Source organism: Zootermopsis nevadensis, unplaced genomic scaffold, assembly GCF_977971745.1.
Source record: "Zootermopsis nevadensis isolate Lab colony 2312 unplaced genomic scaffold, Znev_1.0 Znev_ptg000021l, whole genome shotgun sequence".
NCBI lineage: Eukaryota > Metazoa > Arthropoda > Insecta > Blattodea > Termopsidae > Zootermopsis > Zootermopsis nevadensis.
Window position 1 is genome coordinate 19484771 of NW_028259153.1, and position 21602 is coordinate 19506372.

Consider the following 21602-nt stretch of genomic DNA (forward strand, 5'->3'; position numbering starts at 1 on the left):
CACTTCTGTAGATCTTCCATGGTTTCTGAATGACAGTTTCATTATTGGAAAACAGTAAAGTATTTGTGGATTTTTCCAGAGTTCAACAGAAAAAATAATTATGTTTTATGGTTCAGGTGTGAACATGTAGCCTGATTATGATTATTTTTAAATCCATTTAACTGCATGACATATTGTCTTGAATTGCATGAATAATATTCTGTACTTTTTCCAAAATGAAACTTTTGGACTCTGTTATAATTGTCCCCTGGACACCAGAGATATTGCATGACTTTTATATCTAAAAGTACTTCATTTTATGGTGCATTATGGATGCAGAATTTTGTGGTTTAAAATACAGAGTGTCCATGTTGTGAATAGTATTTGTTATGTAAATGTCAGGTTTTTGTATGGGTTATTCCTTATGAAAGTATTCTTTGTGGTGTGCTTTATAAAGACAACTAAAGGGAAAAATTTCAGCATGTTTTTACTTTACAGGATTTCTACTTATGTGGGTGTTGGAATGTGTTAAATTATAGTAAAAGTGCTGCATGCAGTGTAATGGGTTGGGTTATATTTTCAAGAGAAATAAGTTACTTATGCCAACATTTTTCTGTTTGTGATTGAGCTTAAAGAAATTAAAATCTGAATTTAATTTTACTAATAACTTGTAAGCCTTGTGTATATATAGTGGAGTATTAAATAGTAAAAGGGAGCCATGTGTTTAAAAAATATTTTAAGAACATATTTCAGTCAGAATAATTTTACCATTCTATATAAATCACCCTTGCTTCTGATTGTTTGGATATTATTAGAAACCAAGATAATGTTTCATTGGCTTGAAGATGAGAGACCAAGTGATAGAAAGTGGGGTTTTGTTCATCGTATGAAATGTGTCATCTGTGATTCATTTTCTGATATGAAATTTGAATACCAGATTAATATCTGATACTTTAATGAAACTTAAATGTGGAAAACTGAATGTAAACTATGATAGCTTATTTAATTAATTTATTGGTTAGGTGGTTGAAAACATGATTTAGTTGTTGGCTTTTGTAAACACAGGTAATGTACCGAAGGCAAAATGGAAACTCTTTATCCTCTATTTGGCTTTCACTATGGCTTTTACTGCAACAGTTGCTTGATTAAGATATTATTTACAGTTCACAAGGCACATCGGGAGGAGTTGGAATGTGTCCTCCAAGTACTGGAGAAAGTCCTGGTGTATCTGCCAGAACTTTTGTCAAGAAGATGGCAGTGCCACAGTCTTACCCGCATTATGACAAAACTCTTGCATCCTGGAAACTCGTGGAAACTGAGACGCGAGGCTATAAGGTATTAATTATTTTTATAGTTTTCATTGCCAACCCCAAATGTAGTCATTTCTAGGTAATATCTGTCACATCACAATAAATACATTTGCTTGTAATGGGTGAAACTTTTATCTTTACCCACAAGACAGCTATATTTGTGCTTTATTTAATTTGTTTTTAAAAAAATAAAAAAAATGATTTTGTTTGTTTGCAGATATTTTCTTATGTGGTACCAGGCATTAGGTGACAATGCTCCAGAGACCCTTCATGCTATATTTGCAACACTGGTGCCAGGTTTTCCCTCACCTTTCCCTGGGCAGGGACTTTGTACACTGAATAGGAGTTCAACTTCTGTGTTTCATGATACTTCCCATGGTGAGTTTCACCTGGTTCTATTTGTGTGTAGCCTGTGTGATACAGTGAGTTTGTTGAGTTTAATTAAACATACTGTATAGCATATTACGTACAGATAAATGTAACTTTCTTCCCTGAACAGGGATTTTATCTTGTAACAGAATTAGGAAGCTACTGTTTTAGTGGTTCCACAGCGAATTTCATGACTGGGTCTTAAGGAAATAAATTCGAGGTTAGGAGATGATCAGATTGCCTTAATATTTTAGTACCATAGACATCATTTTATTTTTGCAGTGGTTATTGAAAGGCCTTGAAATGTTTTTGTTTCTATCAAATTGAACCTTAATATAAATGCTGTAAAACAGTGTATGCATTTAAATGTACAGTGACTTGGCTTTAATGTGCTCTTACTGAGTCAGCCGTAAGTTTCGAACCAAGAGCAATATAATGGCATAGGCACAGAGATTGAGAGTTTAACATCTTTAGTGACTGCAGGTCCAGTGAATGCTGTAGAGATTCAACCTCTGCTGCCACCACAAAGTGGAGAGAAGCAGCCAGATGATCCCATGAGATTTTTCCTTGATTCTGTGCTAGAGTTTATTGTTTCTCAGGTAAGTGAAAATATGCTGAGTTTACATTCTTCACAATGCCAGTTAAATAAGTAACTGAAAATCAGTTAGTATAATTGTGTGTACTGTCTGTAGGTTTTTATGAAATTTTGCGACAGTGTGTCACTTGTGTCACCTCTGTGGTGGAAAGATATAAATTGCTTCTCATGTTTTGTTTTGCAGGTTACAAAGGTAGAGTGGCGCGACAGGCTGTGCAGACAACACAAGTGCTTCATGTTCCTGTTTGAAAGATTCAAACAATATTATCTGCCTCATATCTTTCCCCAGTTTTCATTTGCTACAAGTCTCTACAAACCAGTATTAGGTATGTGTACTGTGTATATATATTACAGGAACCTGAAGAAAACTATTTTAATCTATATCTAAGATTATATCAAATATATGGCATACCGCAAAAGTCAAAGACTTGAAGATTCATTAAATAGAATTATATGCTTGCCTTGCTATTTTCAACACATTAGCACTGTTGTAAGTTTGTTTTGCATAATTTGCTGTTGGAGCTTTATAGTATGTCTGCATGACACTTTGGGGTGTAAGGGTTGGATGCATCCTGCAATCTTAACAGTGAATGTCTCTTGTGTGTTTATTTGGCCCATTGTTTCACAGTGAAATAAAATTAATAAAGACATTTATACCAGTTTAAATGAACCTCTGAAAAGGAACTTGAAAATCTTTTGATACTGTTAATTATGTAATACCATAATTAAAATCGGTGTGAATCAAGTTTAACTTTGTATGAATAATGTTCTTTTCAATATAGTATTGGTTTAAGTGGAAAATGTTATCACTGTGGGTGAAAATTGTACTTGTCTTGTTTCTGTTATCCATAAGCTAATACTGAAAGTCATGGTTGAGCAGTTGGCACTATTGTTACATTTTCAGGAGGTCCCAGGTTCAAATCTTGACCTGAGGTTTTTCATGGTTTTCAATCCCTCCATGCAAATGCCAGGATGATATGAAGTAGATTGTTATCAAGATTTCTGTCTTCTGGGTTATTGCGCTGTGTAGTCTGGTCGATGTTAACCAACGTTTCAGAGGTCATACTGCCTCCGTCATCAGGGCGTTGGTTAACATCGACCAGACTACACAGCGCAATAACCCAGAAGACAGAAATCTTCATACTCACCGCTGTGAGAACCTCAAGTCTTACATAGATTGTTATCACTTCCTTCCAAGAATATTTCAATCCAGTAATCATCCTGTCATCCAATGCCGTATACTCAGAGCTATTAAAAGTGTTATTAAATAAACTACAGACAAACTGACTGACTCTGTAAAGCAATGTTATCCTTTGCACTGTACCCTTCATGATAAGCAGGAGGCCTACAATACAGGATATACATATAAAACATCTTACATCCAAAACTGAAGAATATTCCTGCTTTTTTTAGATCTCCCAGTGCTGAGGAAGGGTTCTCCTGGACCTAGTGATACTCCAGAGGGTCGGAGACGACAGGACCCTTTTGTTATCTGCAGAGTAGTAGTTATTAAATGGGTTGCCACTTTTACTCACATTACAAAGAAAGGGGATACACCATTTATGCATACACAGTCAAATAGGTATGTAGCCATCTGGATTTTATTTTTGTTCAACTGTCAGTGAGGAAAGTTTCAAGTTGTGTATTTTTATGGTTGAATTTTATTTTTGTAAGAACTGTACTTTTTCTGTAGAAAAAGGAGATTATTATTTCTCTTTTGTGTATTTATGAAGAAAATGAAGTGAGACTTTAAAACTGGTTACTAATCTTTGTCTTTCAAATGCTTTCACATCACTGGTGCCAGCATAAAGGAATATGATACCATTGTTACACTTTTTATTCTGTTGGCTTCTCTGCCGACAGTATTGCCTATAATGGGGTGAAGAACACCTTTGGAAGTTTAGTGTATTCCAAAGAGTACTTCTTTCTGGTTTTGTTTCATATTGCATCTGATTTTCTTTTTGTGTGTTTATGTTTTAGTAGTGTAACTCCCAGTGAAGATGCTGATCATTCCCCTGGTACAGAGCTCCGTCGTGTGAGTGTGAGCCAAGCTGGGTCCAATCATGATGCCACCTTGCCTGCATCAGATTCCAATCATTCCTCTGTATTCTCACACACAGAAGGTGGAAACCATTCACTGAGGTGAGCAGTAAATTTATGAGCTACAATGATCTGATACTTGATCTCATAGTAATCTTGTTTATTTCATTTTAAGATCATTATCATGTAATTTTCATTTGTTTAACTGTTGCATTGACATGTATGTAAAGTTATATCTATATCAGTTGAAGTTGATCAATATTTATGTCAGGTCATGATTCTTCTTGCTGCAGGGTGAGTATCATTTAGTACAGCTTTCTGAATCAGTTGTGGAATTCTGATTCTAGCTACCTTTGATTTATTTGTTCTAAGAGTGACAGTTTTGTATCAATTGCTAAAATGAGTATTAATGTGATGCATGTGGACTTCAGTCTCATAGTAACTTTAATTCCTCAGAGAAATGAAGGTACGGTGAACAGTTTGTATTAGGATAGTATTCAAGAATTAGTCAGTGATTAAGCAATGTTTTACTGAGGAGTGCAGTTATCTGACCTGGCAGCATATTTTTATTATGTGGGGCTTGTGCTCTGTTCTGCGCTTGAACAGACTCAGAGTAATCAGTTTTTTAATAGATTGAAAGTCTGTAAATTATATGGGGAGGAGTTATAAATTGTTTTCTTAAAATTAGAGGATAATAATTTTATCTGAATCATGGTGTTCTGGGTTGTGACATGTATTTTTGTGGGTGGTTACTAAAGTTTCTCTTGAACACTGGTAACCACTTACATGACAATACAACATCACATCTCAGAAGACCACAACTGACATTTTCACCATCTTCAGAACATCAAATCTCGGTTAAAAATTACTTGACAGATTAAATGAGTACTTTGGTATAATTTGTTATAATAATTAAAGCTTAATTTCGTCCAATTGTGTTTTCAGTGAGGATCCAAATGCAGCTGCAGTGCATTTAGTCCGTGAAGTCTTGTACAGTAATCGTGATAATGTCAACTTTGTACATGAAGTGTACCGGCAGGCGTTCCTTCTCAACTTTACTCATTCCCCTGCCATCCGAAAAGCCATTGCTGTTTACAAGGATTGGATTCAAATGAATGTAAGTAATTTGAATGTAATAAAGATTTTAAAGAGGTTTTAATGAACTTCAGCTAAGTATGTTTTAATAGAATATGAAGCTCACCATTGGATACAGTCCTGAGCCAGTTCCATGCAGTTGAAATCCTCACCGCCTAGTTGTCTAAAATATTCCCAATAAAGTGTTGTTAAGTTTTCTCACTTGTAAGCCTGTTTGTGCAACACTGTGTAGAACATTAGGTTTGTTGTATTCTTTGTTATTCAGGTTCCTGAACTGCCTTCCTTCATGCTGGAGCCTCTGGAAAGTCACAAAGAAGATTACTATAGAAGTGGTCCACCTTCCTTTGAGTACTCATCCATGGAGGTATTGTGATTTTATAATCCAAATGATAGTTCTATTAATGTTAAAATTAATATACGGTACTTGCTGGTTATCTGGACACAAAACGGGAGAGTCGAATATGTGGACTTGGATTGGACGGAAAACTGTGCATGCGTATCAGTATACCTGTATACTCGGTTGTTGTTGATCCGGAATCCGGTGCACACACCCAAACAATAGAAAGACTATGGGGATTGGCTAAATGGCGGAATAAAAAACAGAGAGGCACGGCCCGACATCATATGGATTCATATTTGGCTGAGTTCATGTGGCGGCGTACAAATGATAACGGCGATATTTTTAAAACGATTCTAAAATCTATAAGCGAATTTTGGCCTCTGGAGACAGGTTGTAACAACAATTAACATCTCATGCATATCCAAATAAAATATAATAATTTGTCATTTATTGAAATAAAATATAATAACTTTCAAGTATATGTCATTTATCCACACACATTAACCTAACCTAACCTATTTTTAAAGCGATGTGTCCAGATAACCCACAAGTATCTATAATATACTTCTATATTGCTGTTTTTAGAAATATGCAAAGAAATACAGTGATTATTTCTGTAAACAAATTGGTACAGAGATGTCTGTTTTCCAGGGCAGTGAAACATCCGAGTCTTATCGTGTAACTCGACTCAGGAATGATTCTTACCTTGGAGCAATTCACCGGGAAAATCTTCTAGTTCGAGCTGGCCTGCAGGTTTGTAACATAATTTTGTTATATAATGCAGTACACAATGTTTTCATAATACAGCAAAGTTTCCATGCATATTCTGTTGCAAAGTATCAACATAATGTAACAACAAATGTTCTAGTGTGGAAGTTAGCTGTATCATTGACTCTCGTTTGATTTGTGGCATGCTCAGTTCATGCTACTGGAGGTTTACCACCAGACATCAGTGTTACCTATCAAGTCATACCCTTGTTGCATTAAACTGTCATATTACAGCAGAATGCACGTGTGTACCTGGCTTTGAAGTAAAGGAAGGAAATTTAATGGCGAGACAGTGGAATTTTGACCATAGAAATTTAGCCTTGTATGTAGTATTAAATTAGAATTTGGTACTAAGATTCAAATACTTAAAAGTATATTGCCTGAAGAATGTATTTTGGTTTGATGCAGCAGGTACCATATATTGACAATGACTACTTGAATTTGAAAGTGACATGCTGTGATACTATATTGCTTAAATTTCAATTAATAGGAACAGTGTTTGACATCTAGAAAAAATAGGACACAAATCATTGATCTTGATATTTCTGAATGATAAATGTGTTTAGAAGAAACAGCTATGATCATTAGCCTATTAACTGTGAAAATTCTTTTTCAAATATGAAATTTTGAGGTTGTGGAATATATTTTTGTAGACCTTGGATTCTTGTCGCTTGGGAGGGTGAGGAATGTGTGAGGGCATCTGTAGTGTGGGATTCTGCTTACTCCTAAATGTTGGATGTTAGGTGTTAATGAAAAGTATAGATGGCATGCAACTATTGATGAAACATGGATGATTGTCATGATCCTGGTATATGTTAGTTCTTCCTAGTCTTGATCTTTTAATCTTTGATTTAGATGGCTGGCACTTCATGCAAGGCTCTGATAAATACACAGTTAAATGTAATATTGTGTTAGTCAGTGTGGGGATCAATATAAATGTCTCTTGGCCCAACAGAATGTACTGCAAGTGTTCATAACTCACGCAGCAAATGTGTTCATGCTGGAAGTTAGTCCAGAGTACCCTCTGCTACTCGAGGAGCAGGTGGACACATGTAAGCGGGTTCTTAACATATATCGCTACATGGTGATGCACACCCGCATGGAGTCCCGGACTTGGTAAGGATGCACACTGTTTATGAATTGTCTTGTATGTGACAGCTATGCGGTTTCAATTGTTTGAAATGTTTTAATGTAGTAGAGATTATACAGACCAAATGTTCAGAAGAAGATAGGATCTGCATGTTTGTCCATTCTGATTAAGTATGGAATGCCTGAGGATGCTGTAAGTATATGTCCCCTCTCCCCCCATTTTTCTGTAGCTGCAGTTCATAAAGTAATTGGAATTATTCTTTTTGCCAGTGTGGAAATTTTAGTAAATTATTTGATTTATGTTTAAGTTGTCTTAATTTCAGGGAACAGCTGCTACTGGTGTTACTCCAAATTACATCCCTCATCCTAAGTAAAACTCCACCTAAACGCAAGGAGGAAACCCTTGGTGGGAAACTGGCACCAGCAATATTTCAGGTAAAATGACATGACATTTTTATTTTGCTATGCAAAATGGTGGCTCCCTTGCTTCATACCTTTGAGCTTTAGAGTTTGAAGTTGAAAAGCCACCAGAAAGTGAAATGGACAGTGCTGCAGTTCAGGTTGGAAAGTTACACAGGACTGGCCGAGATGTCCAACAACAAAGTGAACTCAGTTTTGCATGATATTGGGAATGTATGTACTCACAAAAAGAAGAGAAGCCTTATAACTACTGTTTCCAGTACCTATTACAGATACTACAGTTAGATCCAAATGGCAATGCAGTTTAAAATGAGATTCGAAAGACTTTCATCAACACTTGTCATATGAAAATGTATCTGAACACTCCAACTTGGCTGCTATATGTTTATGTTTTATGTTTCCTTATTGCAGACGTTGATAGTGACATGGATCAAAGCAAACCTTAATGTTGTCATATCTGCGGAATTATGGGATCAGTTCCTCATGGTTCTTTCGTCCCTCACGCAATGGGAAGAGCTGATACGTGAATGGGCAGTGAGTAGCATTTATTGTCTTCTTGCATAATAATGGTACAAAGTCAAACGTAAGTGCTCTGATGCTGAATGCTACTCAGTTCGCTTCCATTTGTGCATGTAAATGGTAGGGGAGGAGCCCCTGAGTCTGGTTCATCATCTGAAAGCAGAAGGGGTGTGAAGAACGATGTAAGGTGCATTGTTACTGTGCTTTAATATATTGCAATCATATATTCATGTGGAAATGTTAAAATGAGAGCAAAAGGTGTACTCCAGTTTTTGACATAAGCTTCTGTTTCACATGAATTTTGACCGTTTACACTGTAAAAATATATCTGTGAGATTTACAGGAAATTTGTTTTGCCCAGTATGTGTCCCTGTCACATTTGAAGGGTATCCTTTGCATTTAAAAAAACAAGTTTGTCAGTTGGTACTATTAAACATGGCAGATACAATGTCCTAAAAAAAATTAAAAATTGAAGGTTTAAATATTCACCATATTTACCTGTTTAACTATGTTGGACTTCAGCTAATTTAAAGAATTAATTTATTTGTACTTTATCAAAATATTTTCTGCTAATAATTATTAATCATTTCAGAAAACCCTGGAAACTCTGACCCGAGTGTTGGCTCGCCACGTGTATAATCTTGATCTGACCGATTTACCACTAGATAGACTAACGGAACAAAAAGCAAAGAAACGAAGAGGTGGCAAACAGCAGGCTGGAAATGGGGATCAGTCGCGGGCAAGCTTCAGCAGTGCAGGGAGAAGGGGAAGTGAAATGTCTTCACAGGGCAAGACTCTGTCTCAGTCACAGTGTCCTGTCCAGCCTGAAGATGGCTGTAGCAGTTATACCTCCCCTGGTTAGTTTTAATATTTCAAAGATTGATGTTTCTTGTTTGTACAAGTCTGATAATCTGATTAATGGCAAGGTGTTGGTCATCAGTGTGTCTTTTTTGTCTGAATTCTTTTCATTTTCTCCTTCATGTTTATCATCATCATTTGCATATTTCATTTAGGATTAGTCTTTGCAAGACAGAGGCTCAATTTTACTCTGTCCTTCCATAAATATTGCTGTTTTTCTAAATCCACTCGTTCCTTACTTTGTGTTCATTATCTTCTCTCTCATGATATCTCTGCCTAGTTCTCAGTCTCTTTGGTCAGTGATTGGTTCAACATTTTCATTTTTGACACTCCAAGGAATCCTACTTGTTCCCCATATGTCACAAGTCCATTCGACGCTGTCTTTCATTTGACCAGTTTTTCTCAAAAGTGTTTCTGCCTTAAGATCTCGTCTCATGTTCTCTTCTCTTATGAAGTTAGAATTTATGAAAATATTTTACATAATTCTTCTCAATTCCTTCATCTTTGTCTCAGAATGCATCATGATTGGAGTATATAACAAGTTTTGTAGGTACACATAGTTTGGCATTCTGAAAATATGAACAGAGAGACTTGTGGGTAGATAGTATACTGAAACGTTCGAGTCTGTTGACATAATATTTATTTGGGGAAAGATGCAGCTTAAAGATTTTAAAATTAGGAGTGGTGTGTATTTTTCTCCTTTTCCAGATAATGGACTGGGTTCATTACGTATCCATGGGAGTCCAAGGAAGCGTCGCGATAGCTCAGGTGATTCATCTCAGCGATTGCATTTGCCTCGAAGTGTGAGTGAAAGCAACTTGACGTATGGCCGAGGTGGTGCCCCAAGGAAGAGGGGGATCCATACATCAAGACCACAGAGTAATACAGTTGTCATTCCAGGTACTTGTATGTTCTGGCTCATCCCATTACAGAAACTGTGAGATGTCTGTTTTTGCCAAGGATTAAAATTATTTCTTGTTTCTTTTTGAAGAATCGAACACTAGTAGTGACAGCGTGGAAATTTATTTGTTTATGTGGGTCATACTTACGATTGTCTTCTTCTTCCTGAATTGTTTTATTGTCACTTATTGACTTGATAGAATTTGCTTTGTTTTTCTCAGTCTTCCTGTTCCTTTCACCTGTGAAATGTTTCATGGTCGTTTACATTTGTGTCCTGATTTAACTTGTGTATCTTAATGTTTCCTATGGGTACAGCGTTATTTATATCTACCAAACATTTGTTAATTTGCCTTAAATATTTATGTGCATTCAGCACTATAAGTTGCAATAATGTATATATTAACTTAAGTATGTATGTCTTTCCATGTGCAGCAACTGTAGAGGGCAGTTAACAGATTTTCATGGCATTTGATGTTGAGGTATTTTAAAAGTTATCAGCACATTCCAGTTTTGGTCATAATTAGACAAAAATTACAGACACTTTGCATGATGTCCTACGGGTATTTATCGACATGGAAGGGACTTATTGGCAGTTGCCTCAGAGAGAATTCTGAGCCAGCTGTGCAGTGATGTGGTGAAATACTCTGCGGACTCCTTAGTGATGATGTCATCATCAATTTATGTAGGTGGATATGCACCACCCATACAAAGGAATGTCTTTGATGTCAGACAACTCTGATATCTCTGGTGCCATTTGCTAAGTTCAAAGGTCAAATTCTGGTGAACATGCCAGAATTATTATGTTTCGCATACATTTCCTAACTTTTATGTATTGTAGTAGACTTTGTGTAAAGTAGATTATAAGCAGTTGTTTCATAAATGTTTCAGTATTGCCAATATCAGTTGAGCAAGAAGTTGCCCGTCTGATGGCCAGTCCTGAATCAAGATCTGTAAATTACCAGTCTCATAACAGGCTGTCCAGAAAGTCTCGTTCAATGGATTCCTTGCGAGGAGTTCGGTCAGGCACACCAATTCAGTATTCTGAATCAGAAGGACCAACACGTTCTCCTTCTCCTGCGGCATCGAGTGGTGTTGAAAGCAATTCTATCAAAGACTCTCCAATGCAAATTGATGTTCTTGGTGGTGGTGATGTTACAAGTTTAGATGTGCCAGATGGGGGCAGCCTGGAAAGGCGTTCAGTTATGGCAGGAGGTTCGGTACGTGGTTGGTTACCGGATGTAGCTGTAGTGCTTTGGCGACGTATGCTTGGAGCACTGGGTGATGTGAATCAGCTTATAGATCCAGCCCTGCACAATCAAGTTTTTGAGTATCTTGTGGAGCTGTGTGATACACTTGCCAAGGTGAGGGCTTTTTTTGCAGGATTACTTAATTCTTGTATTGTAACTGAAAACAAACTTTTGAGATAATATCAAAATTGGCTGCAGCGTGGATGGTGTCAGACTGTGGCTAGCTGCATCCAGTTTGCTCCGTCGATGCCCATCTCCCTAATATATATCGTAACGTTATCCTCCCACCTACACCTATGTCTTCCCAGTGGCCTCATCCCTTCAGGCCTCCCAACCATACTTTGTAAAACCCATCCCCCATGTGTGATGCATGTCCCACGTACCTCATCCTCCTTGATGTGGTTAGCACTACTGTCTTATGTTCAGAATTACCTGCGTTTTAACTTTGGCCTGGATAACAGCAGTGCATATTGTTTTATCATGCATTTCTCCAGTCCTGCCAGTTAACTGCTTGGTTGATATCTTAAAATGGGCTATTTAGACCATTTTGTTGTACATAACTATCCTGTCATTTTGTTTGATGACAAAGTTTCAGTAACTAAGAAACATCAAACAAACATTGACTGCTTACTGCTTATTTAATTATTTGTAAGAGAGCATCAAATGTTAGTATTCACAAATGTAAAGCTAGGGGCAATAACGAGCAAATGCACTACAGTCGTTATGCTGTTTGGACATTTTATTACTTGTTCAGAGTATATTTTATTATACATGATTTCTCTGATAAACATGTGGTGCTACAGATCCGTCTGAACCAGGGTGTATCAGGTGATAATCAGGTCACTCCGCCTCCTCCAGATCTCATTCCTCCTTTCAATATTATTGCACCATGGTGCTTTAAGGTGAGTGGTATAAATGTTTAAACAATAAAACATAAAACTTCAGACATAAGTTTCTCAGTTCATGAAATGCAGCTATAAAATATAATTCTCTGTATCCCTTCTTGAGAGCTAGTTTGTTGATAATTTGAAGATGGCTGTCTTCTGGGTTGTTGTGCCATGTAGTCCGGTAGAAGTTTACTGACATTTCAGAGGTCCTTTCTGAAATGTCAGTAAACTTCTACCGGACTACATGGCACAACAACCCAGGAGATAGCCATCTGCAGACTCGCTATCATGAAAACCTCAAATCTTACTTTGTTGATAATTTGTTGACCATTTGTGCTTAGTGTAGTGAAGTTAAAACAGTGAATTTGGTGGTAATTTCTCTTTCTGCTAAGCAACTACTATTTAGGTATTGTGAGGCTGTTTGTTTCTTGAAAATTGAAGTACGTATGATGTACCTCTGTGCCCCAGATTAGAAAGGAAAAGTTCTGAAAATCAAATAGTTTTTATCGTAGTGCTATCTTTTATTATATGATTAATTTAAATCCATTAGTAAATGAGCTTAGCCTCATCCATGTTACTCTTAGTAGGCCTGCCTCAGCTTAGTTGGGTGCATTGGAAGGGAAGGTGTTAATTCTGTATCCCGTCAGAACTGCACTACTGTAGTTTGTTGATGTAAATTATTCATTGCGGTTTTTAGCTGTGGGTGATGGGTTTCTGGGAAATCTCCAGGCTACCTTGATTACTGTTGTCACCTTAGGTTAAAGATGAAAGGTCAAATTGTGGTGAATGCACCAGAATTGTTATGCTGTATATACATTTTTTAAGGTTTTGTTATATTTAACTTGTCTGTTTCAAAAGTATGAATTTCTTCAATAATTGGTTCTTCTCAGTTAGCTTGTTCAACTGTTTCAGTGTAGTTGAGTAATAGTAACTAATTTTTTCAGGCTCTTACACTTCCCAGTAGTTATCAAAAAGGTAAACTGTGTGCATACAGGCTTCTGTGCACCATGACTGTTACCCCACAGGATATTTCCTCACCTCGTGATCACCTTGTGCAGTTTTATAAAGTTTTGCACCAAGGATTAGTGGGGACAGATCAGGTAGGTACTTAACCATAAGTTATGTTACCATCTTCATTGTATTTTAGAAAGTGTAAACCTTTGTGAACTTGAAGTAACCGTGTAAAGCTTTTTGTGGTTCATGTTAAGACACCCTTGATCACATAGATTTTGGTTACCAGGGCCTAAAAAGAATTGTGGTAATGTTTTCTTCATCGTTGTAGGCTGTGATCAACACACTTATTCAGTTCACTGGACCTCGTTTCTTCTCACTTATGTTACCTGGCCATTCACTGCTTCTATATGACATTATTCATGCAGCCAATACCATTGTTTCATCATCTGATCTGCGTGGGGTAAGTTGAAATTGTGATGTATTATGTATTTCATAATTCCTTTGTATAACTGAAATAAGGTAATGCCAGCTTTTTCTACTGTGTTTTATTCAGATTGGATAATTGAAGTAACATAAATTGAGAGGGGATTTTTCAGAATATGAGAGAGTGGAAGTAATAGGGGAAGAGGAAAAATGCACAGGGATGACTTCATAAGATGCACTTTTTGTCACATGTCGTTAGGAATATCAAATCAAGGGGCATGTAGCAGGCTTAGGAGTATTGCATAATGTTTACATAGTTTTGTTGGAAAGCCTGGAAGGAAGAGACAGTATGGGACACTTTGATGCAGATGAAAGGATAAAATTAAATTGCATCTTAAAGAAACAGATTGTGAGGAGGAGACTGGATTCAGCCAGCTTAGGATGGGGTCTAGTGAGAGGCTATTTTGAACATGGTAATGAGCGTATGGGTTCTGAAAAAGGACATGGGATTTATTGAGATGCTGAGCAAATGTAAACTGTTCATGAGGGCACCCCTGTGGAAATCTTCCTAAAATGTTTCCACTTAATGTGGGTTGTCTTGACAACTATGCCTCTCTGTTTACCTAGGTCTAGTCACATCTCCTCCTTGAGTTAGTTGGTATGATTGGAATTATTTTCTTTATTATTTGTTGGCAGGTAAGCCAAGAGAATAGACTTGGAAACTAGAGCAACAGTATTGTCGGAATTTGCATAACTAAAACTCATATCTTTGATTGTTGTAAGTTAGAATGTGTTATGTTTTCATGTAGGAATAGAAGGCTCATGCATTTGCAGGTCTGGTTGCCATTACAGTGCCTTGCAGTATCAGGTCTGGCTCTCCTGATGTCATGGATACAAGTTATCTTCATGACTGATGCAACTGTGAAAAGGTTTTCAGAACTATGCCTATCTTTGGATTACAGACACCTCGAACAGAAGCAATGTCAATATTGGGTGCTCTTCTCTGCCTGCCAAACACTTTTGCTGAAATGCCTGTCCTCCAACCAAATGCTAGTGAGTTTACAGTGATGCCTTGTTCAGATGCAAAGGTAAGAACAGTGTTTTGTCTCTGTTGTAATTACTGGTAACTTTTAAATTTATGTAGCAATTTGGGGCCCTTTTTCTTTTTATAAATTTTATGATCTTTTATTCCTTTGTGCTACTTTTTAAGTGAATTTATCTTTATTCTATTAAAGAAAATCATGCTGAGCAGGTTTCTGCTTTGAAACTGTTAGATTTTTATGGTTCTTTTTTGAGTATGCAAATATCAGGATATTACCTTCAGGTAGGCCATGACCACTTCCTTTCTTATCCTACTTACAGAGCACTTCATTTTATGCTATTTAACTTCTGCAGGTAAAACAACATTATAAAATAACCTAGGAATGAATTCTACTATAAGAAAAATGTAAATAAATGTAATTATATTATGAAATAGTTCATTGATATGCATTTGATTGATTTATATCATGTTCCCAGGATCATATATTGAGCATATTGCTGAAATGCGGTAAACGTGAACCAGCCGGTCTAGCTCGTTGCATTGCTTTGTCCAGCCTTGGAATTTATTTATACCACGAGCTTACCCATGAAACTTTTTATCCAAAGATCAAGGAGGCTGTGAATGTTCTGTTATTGGCTCTTAGGGTAAGTACAAAGTATTATGCAAGTAATCAGAGTACGTGTTTGTAGATATTACTAACTTGTGCTAATAAACACCTGTCATTGCTGTAAATAACAACTCTGGCACATTTATTTTTCTTAACATAATAATATGCTGTATAATGGCTTGGTAAAGGTTTTCCATAATATTCTGTTGTTATAAATTTAGAAGAAATGTATTTTCCTGCATAAATATTATACTATACTGTGTAACTAAAACTTTTGATTATAATAGTGTCAGAATTTTTTAAAAATTCCATGACCGACTTTAGACCTGTAAGGTTAGTCATTGCGCTGTTCAATGTTATAGTCAAGTGGGTGGCATATTTGGCACGTTCTCATTCATGTCATAGCTCAAAGGCTAATGAATACAGATTCCAACAAATTTCACTTTTAATATTGTATTGCAACAGCCAAAGAAATATGAATGGTTTTCATTGGATGGTAGTAAGTCGCCTTAGGTTTAACAACTTTTTGTTTTGCCACAAACTGGGCTAAGTTCCTTCAGTTCAAGTAACTGCATGTCTTCTTTTACTGCATGAATATAACCTGGGTTAGATTTCGTAGTATAAACCGATGGCATGTGATATCTATATATTTTCTCCATGTATCTGTAGTAATGCATGATGAACTGGTACTTAAATTGTTTATTTTTTGGCATATTGCAGTTTTTATATTTTTAAAAGTGCTTCGTTAATGATTTTAAGAATTATATGTTTGGATTTTAAGACAGTGTCTTTGCAGGCATCTGCATCCCTTAATGTGTATTATATTCCATAAAGATCTTTGATTTACAAGTTTGTAATAAATATCACATTAGCAGTTATATTTTTTGAACCTCAATAATTCTGATGTGAAGATGTAAGACTTTTATTAGATGCAAGTGTATATGGGGTAGTATAGGAAGTGATTATAACATTCAGGTATAGAAATTATCAGAAGCCTTTCAGGAATATTTAAAAATGTACCCGCAGTGGCATTACATGTCTTTACTTATACTTGCTCTATTAGTTGTCTCTTTTTGCCCTCAAAAACAAATTTGTTGCATAACGGCATAAACTTTTAAACCATCAACTTCAATCACCTGCTGTATATTTACTATTACTCTTCAAATTCATGAACCCTGTTTTCAGAAATTAAAAACTTTTGACTGAATTTTTTTATCATAGAAGCATCTTGTCCAGTTGTTTTACAATGGCGTGGGACTTGTGCGTTGTGGGTAATCTTTGAAGTCTTGCTTTGTCTCTTGCATTTTCATGTTACAAACCACATTTTCTATAGTAGTTTTAAGTATAATGGTCATAACTTAATTAAAATCTGCTAGAGTTATATAGAGTCAGGATGTTTTTAATTTTTATTGTTTGTGTATATAGATTTTGCAAGTGCTAGAACTTGGATGCTATTAAGAAATAATTTGTACAGTGTTCAATTTTTCAAAATTAATATTGTTTAACAAACTGATTTTTGAGTTGGAAGGGATGCTAGAAACACATATTGCAAGTCTGATTTATTCTGTCCATTTTGTACGTATGTTACTCGTACAACTTCATGGTGTGGTATTTAAGCACATGGACAGTTTTGCCTTTTACAATTACATGGTATCTGTGGTTGCTGTTATTGTGTACGTAAGAAGTGTAACAATGCTTGCTGTTGAAGAAACACTTGAATTTACATGTGAGGTATGGGGAAACATACATGGCTGTTAAAAATTATATTTATTGAGTTTAAAACACAGTTCCCTCTTAATAGCATTCTTGTTTTTGCCTTTTTATTGTGATATGTTATTATGTTTCATTTTTTATTTCTGATCCAGCAAAGTTATTCTCAGCCTGGCTACGCAAACAAACCAACTGATAGTAAGGTAGTAATGCATTTGTTTCTTTTAATTTTGTATGTGCTTTGCTTTTGTTGCATTGCTTTATGTGTTGTTTTACAGGAGTATGGTGCATTTTTTGTTCAGTTTTGTCGATAGCAGTTTCCAGTGCATGAAAGATCGTCATCTTGAAGAAGAATGTTAGAGCTGGTAGTCATTACTTTAAAGAATTTGGCAGTAAACCTCTGAAGGTTTACATGGTACAAATTAGCTGTGATAGAGGTCTCCATTTATTGTGTGTTCAGCCTTCCTTGCACCTTCTCTGTCAAATATGCTGAAGAAATCTATTTTTCAGTCAGATTCCATTAATCATATAGGTAGGATGATATCTGGTAGACGTAGTTTGTGTTAATGTAGGCTCTGGGCCACATTCCCCATGAACTTTATCTTTGTGAAAGATAAGGGAGGGAAAGCATATGGAAAAATTAGTGCTGGATGTAGCCAGTCTTGACTTGAAACCTTTAGCTTGGATGTGGTTAAATATAAAGAGAGAGAGACATACGAGAGGAAACGGTTTTTAAGAAACTTGTAGGAAGATGGAGATTCACTATGTCCATCCCCCCCAAATTGGATGGAGTTGTTTAGAGATCGTTTTGTGCATAAATGTATTGTATATCTTATTAGGATCCAGGAATTTCTTCACTATGTGCAGACTTTTATTAATCAGAAGTTTGTCTTCAGACGTAAGTTATTATCTGTTAATTTGTATGTTGTTAGCATTATGTACAGCAAGCTTTTTCCTGTATGCTGTTTTGTTAATTATACTAAGCAGTGGCAGTAAAAGTACTATACTTCTTGTACCCCAGTTTGTCTGGTGATTGGAATTTATTTTCTCTGTGTAGATTTTCTACAAACTTGTAAAAATGTTGTTATATTCTGAATTTTAAAATGTAATTTGACTTGTTCTTTGTGATCTGTTTCTTTCGAATTATGCAGCATGATTCAATATATATCTGAAAATAATAATAATATTAGTAACCATCATTTGAATAAGTTAATGTGACAGTGCAGCAATATGAGGAAGGGAGATGTTTGTGTTGGTATTCTGACTTGTAATGCCATATGGACTTGTAGGTAGATACCAACATTTTGTCTTCTGAAATGCTGATATCTGCATACAAGTGCTCATGGTATTACAACCCAGAAAATCAACATTGGGTTTATGTTTGCTGGTTGGAGTGTGGCAATATTTGTGCTATTTATTTACCTTAATATGTTAATTATTAACTTTATAATGTGCATTGCTTTGTCACAGTTTAACAACAAAATAATTGGGCAGGTGGCATCTGACATCTTGCTGCTTCTGTGTGATCATGCCGATCGACTCATAGAGCGTTATCCAGAGATCCCACCTCGGATCATTGAGGTAAGTTTGAGGAAGAATTTCATATTTAAGAGAAACAAGAATAGTGACAATTTTGAAGCATGTTTAGTCAGTGGTAACATATTTGACTTGTGTTTTGGAGGGAGAAGGTTTAAATTTGAGCAATGGCGCTGATTCAGCCTTTTTGCATGTTAGTCCTTCCAGGTGAATGGTCATGTTAGTACCTCTGAATGGATTATAACTACTTCCTATTCATCTTCCTCTCATTTGGTGGTGCATAACCTCACGGAGGTTAGTGTAGCATTGTTCAGTAACCTAAAAATAAGGGTTAAGTGGCTGACTGTTATGAACATGGATTGAGCCTTCTAGTTCCATGGAAAATGTACATTTCTTGACTAAGTAAATGACTCAGTTTCTGTAGAAGAATTCTGCTCCATGAGGTGAGTTAGTTAGATCTCATATGCATAAATTACATGTTTTCCCTTCAGTATAGCAGAAACGTGTGTTCATTGTATTCAGAGACTGTGAACTTCTTTCCAGGTATTAGCACTGACGATATCTCATCTGATGCCGCAAAGTATTGTTACGATGTCAGAGCGAGACAAGCACCTTCTCACTTCTCTCATGTTTTGTCTTGGAGAGTGGTGTATGAGGATTCCTGCAAATTGTTTGCTTGCATCGTACAATGGCTCCTGTCTTCTGCTTACAGTATTCAAGGTAATGTTGAATCTCGTTCAGCAAGATTATTACTGTACCTGTGCTTCTCAGCCATTTTAACAATTCTCTTCAATTTTTCTTCCCTTCTCTGTTTTATTTGCTTTCTTGCTTCCTCCCTCTTTCCGCTTTTTCTTTTCAAGATTTAAGATGTAACACAGAAAGAATGGTAGATAATCCATTTGAATTTTTCATGAAATGTACTAGCATGGTTTTTTTTTATTATAAAATTTACTGCCATGGACAGCATCATAGCTGTCTTGATTGTCTGGCTTTAAAATCTTTTTGTATGTGTTTGGTGCAAACTTGACATTAGGAAACTGTCGTAATTTGGTATTATTTGGAATGAGTAGTGCATGTAAGTACCTCAACATTTATTGAATTAATGTCAGCCTTCTGGTGTTAAGAATTTTGAATCATATTAAAGCATCAGTCCTGTTTCTTTCCAGGTCCTAAATCAGTTACGGAGAGGTACCAGTGGTTCAAATGACAGTGGCTCAATTGGTGGTTTGTTTCAACCAGACTTTGTACAAGATTTTGATCCTAACATCCTACTGGATGATTTGAAGGAAGTGGCTACCCCACCTGTTGGGCGCCGGTCATCAACAATGACACATGATAGTGGAACCCCATCCCACCATCACCATTCCAGCCAGTCTGTCCAGATGGCTGCAAGAATGGTACGCTATGTAACTTGCACTTCAGTTATTGATATGTGATACATTTAATTTAAGCCCTTGTGCGCCTCAGGTTGTCTATTAGAGTGAACTTTAGTTTAACCATTTATGTACTTGGTTACTAGAACACATTTTGTTGCAAGCTATTTCACTGCTTTGACTAATGATTGTCGCACAGTGTTCATGTGTGAATGACTTGAACACAGATTGACTTAAATTATTTTTTCCATTGTTAAATTTTTCTCCGTGTATTTAATATAAGCTGATCTCATTTTATGGTAAATTGTATGTTGGCTAGTATTTTGGTTGTCATTTTTGATATAATATATATTAATTAACCTTTTAACATGTAAATGCAAGGTTATGTGTGTTTCTAGTTGGGTTGGGGGTAGGGGGTGTAGGGGAATAGGGGACCAGCATCACAAGATACAAACTTAGGCTAACAAAATATAATTTATGCTTTGTCATATTAGACTACAAAAATATAATTATCATGAACTAATAGTGGTGAGTGACTCTTTAGTAGTAACATATGACAGTGAAAGTAAGTATGAAGAAGACGTAACAAGTGGATGCTGCAATAAAGCTTGATCATGACTCCAGCACCTTTGGAATTCTGATGATAATTATTTTTTATCTAGTAAATAGTTAAGCCATTCTGTAATCCTGTGTTGACAAAACACACAATGTACTGACAGTATACAGTGAAACCTCTATCCATCGTTCCCGGAACTATCGTTTTCCCGGATGCATCGTCCGTTTTGTTCGGTCCCGAATACATCCCATATAAAATAATGTTACATTTTCCCGCTTCTATCGTTCCTCGAACTATCGTTTTATCGCATCGATCGTTCAAAAATCTTAGTCCCGGCCCACAATTTTCCCGCAATGATCGTTTCTGAGAAATTAAAATGCTGGGTTTTGAGATAAATTAATACCGAAAGACGCACAATGTTTTTGGAATACACAGTAGCGGTAACCTGTTATGTCGCCCAACCAGCACATTCTTTTGGAATGAGGGTCAGCGGTGCAGGGGTGATAGTTGGAGTGAATGGCGGTGCTCATTGTCAGAAATTTTACGATTTTAATTACGGTGCACTCATATTTCGTTCCAGCGATGCCAAATGGCATGTGCACTGTGAATTTCTTCACAAATGCCTTTATTACAAGTACAAAGGAAAGGCTGGAGGCACTTTTCGTTCTTCTGGTTCATCTCGTTTCCAGCGGTTCAGGGTCTTCTACGGCTACGTTTCCTTGAGTTCGGCAGTAATAGTATTTCCATTCTTCCTGTTATTGTCAGCAAAGGGGGTTGGAGTGGTGAGGAAGACGAAGACGACGAATGCGAGCCCGAAGCTTTGCCGAGTTTTGCCGAAGCACACGCTGCATTGGCGAAAGTGAAGTCGTTCTTTTATGCGCTTAATATTAGTGAACGTGACGAGGAAAACATTTTGAACGTGGAAAGGGCTCTGTTTGGTCTAAAACGTAAAGTTTCGACAAACCAGTTGTCCATTAAAGACTTT

General features: G+C 36.4%; 1 protein-coding gene across 8 annotated transcripts in view; it reads left to right on the forward strand.

Moving 5' to 3' along the window:
• LOC110828578 (putative Rho GTPase-activating protein CG5521) overlaps positions 1-21602 on the forward strand; it is a 43216-nt gene that overhangs the window by 8977 nt on the left and 12637 nt on the right. For 3 of the 8 annotated variants that reach the window (XM_087353031.1, XM_087353024.1, XM_087353028.1), the window contains 24 exons: positions 1143-1314; positions 1507-1667; positions 2133-2257; positions 2438-2579; positions 3667-3835; positions 4234-4395; positions 5239-5410; positions 5654-5752; positions 6380-6481; positions 7452-7612; positions 7909-8020; positions 8417-8539; positions 9117-9381; positions 10091-10282; positions 11171-11643; positions 12333-12431; positions 13361-13516; positions 13699-13830; positions 14756-14881; positions 15312-15479; positions 17308-17355; positions 18623-18733; positions 19232-19408; positions 19855-20085. In XM_087353031.1, the coding sequence (XP_087209157.1) occupies positions 1143-1314; positions 1507-1667; positions 2133-2257; positions 2438-2579; positions 3667-3835; positions 4234-4395; positions 5239-5410; positions 5654-5752; positions 6380-6481; positions 7452-7612; positions 7909-8020; positions 8417-8539; positions 9117-9381; positions 10091-10282; positions 11171-11643; positions 12333-12431; positions 13361-13516; positions 13699-13830; positions 14756-14881; positions 15312-15479; positions 17308-17355; positions 18623-18733; positions 19232-19408; positions 19855-20085 (3878 nt within the window). The remainder of the gene's footprint in view (positions 1-1142; positions 1315-1506; positions 1668-2132; positions 2258-2437; positions 2580-3666; positions 3836-4233; positions 4396-5238; positions 5411-5653; positions 5753-6379; positions 6482-7451; positions 7613-7908; positions 8021-8416; positions 8540-9116; positions 9382-10090; positions 10283-11170; positions 11644-12332; positions 12432-13360; positions 13517-13698; positions 13831-14755; positions 14882-15311; positions 15480-17307; positions 17356-18622; positions 18734-19231; positions 19409-19854; positions 20086-21602) is intronic. The other 5 variants (XM_087353025.1, XM_087353026.1, XM_087353027.1 and 2 more) reach the window with 5 other exon arrangements.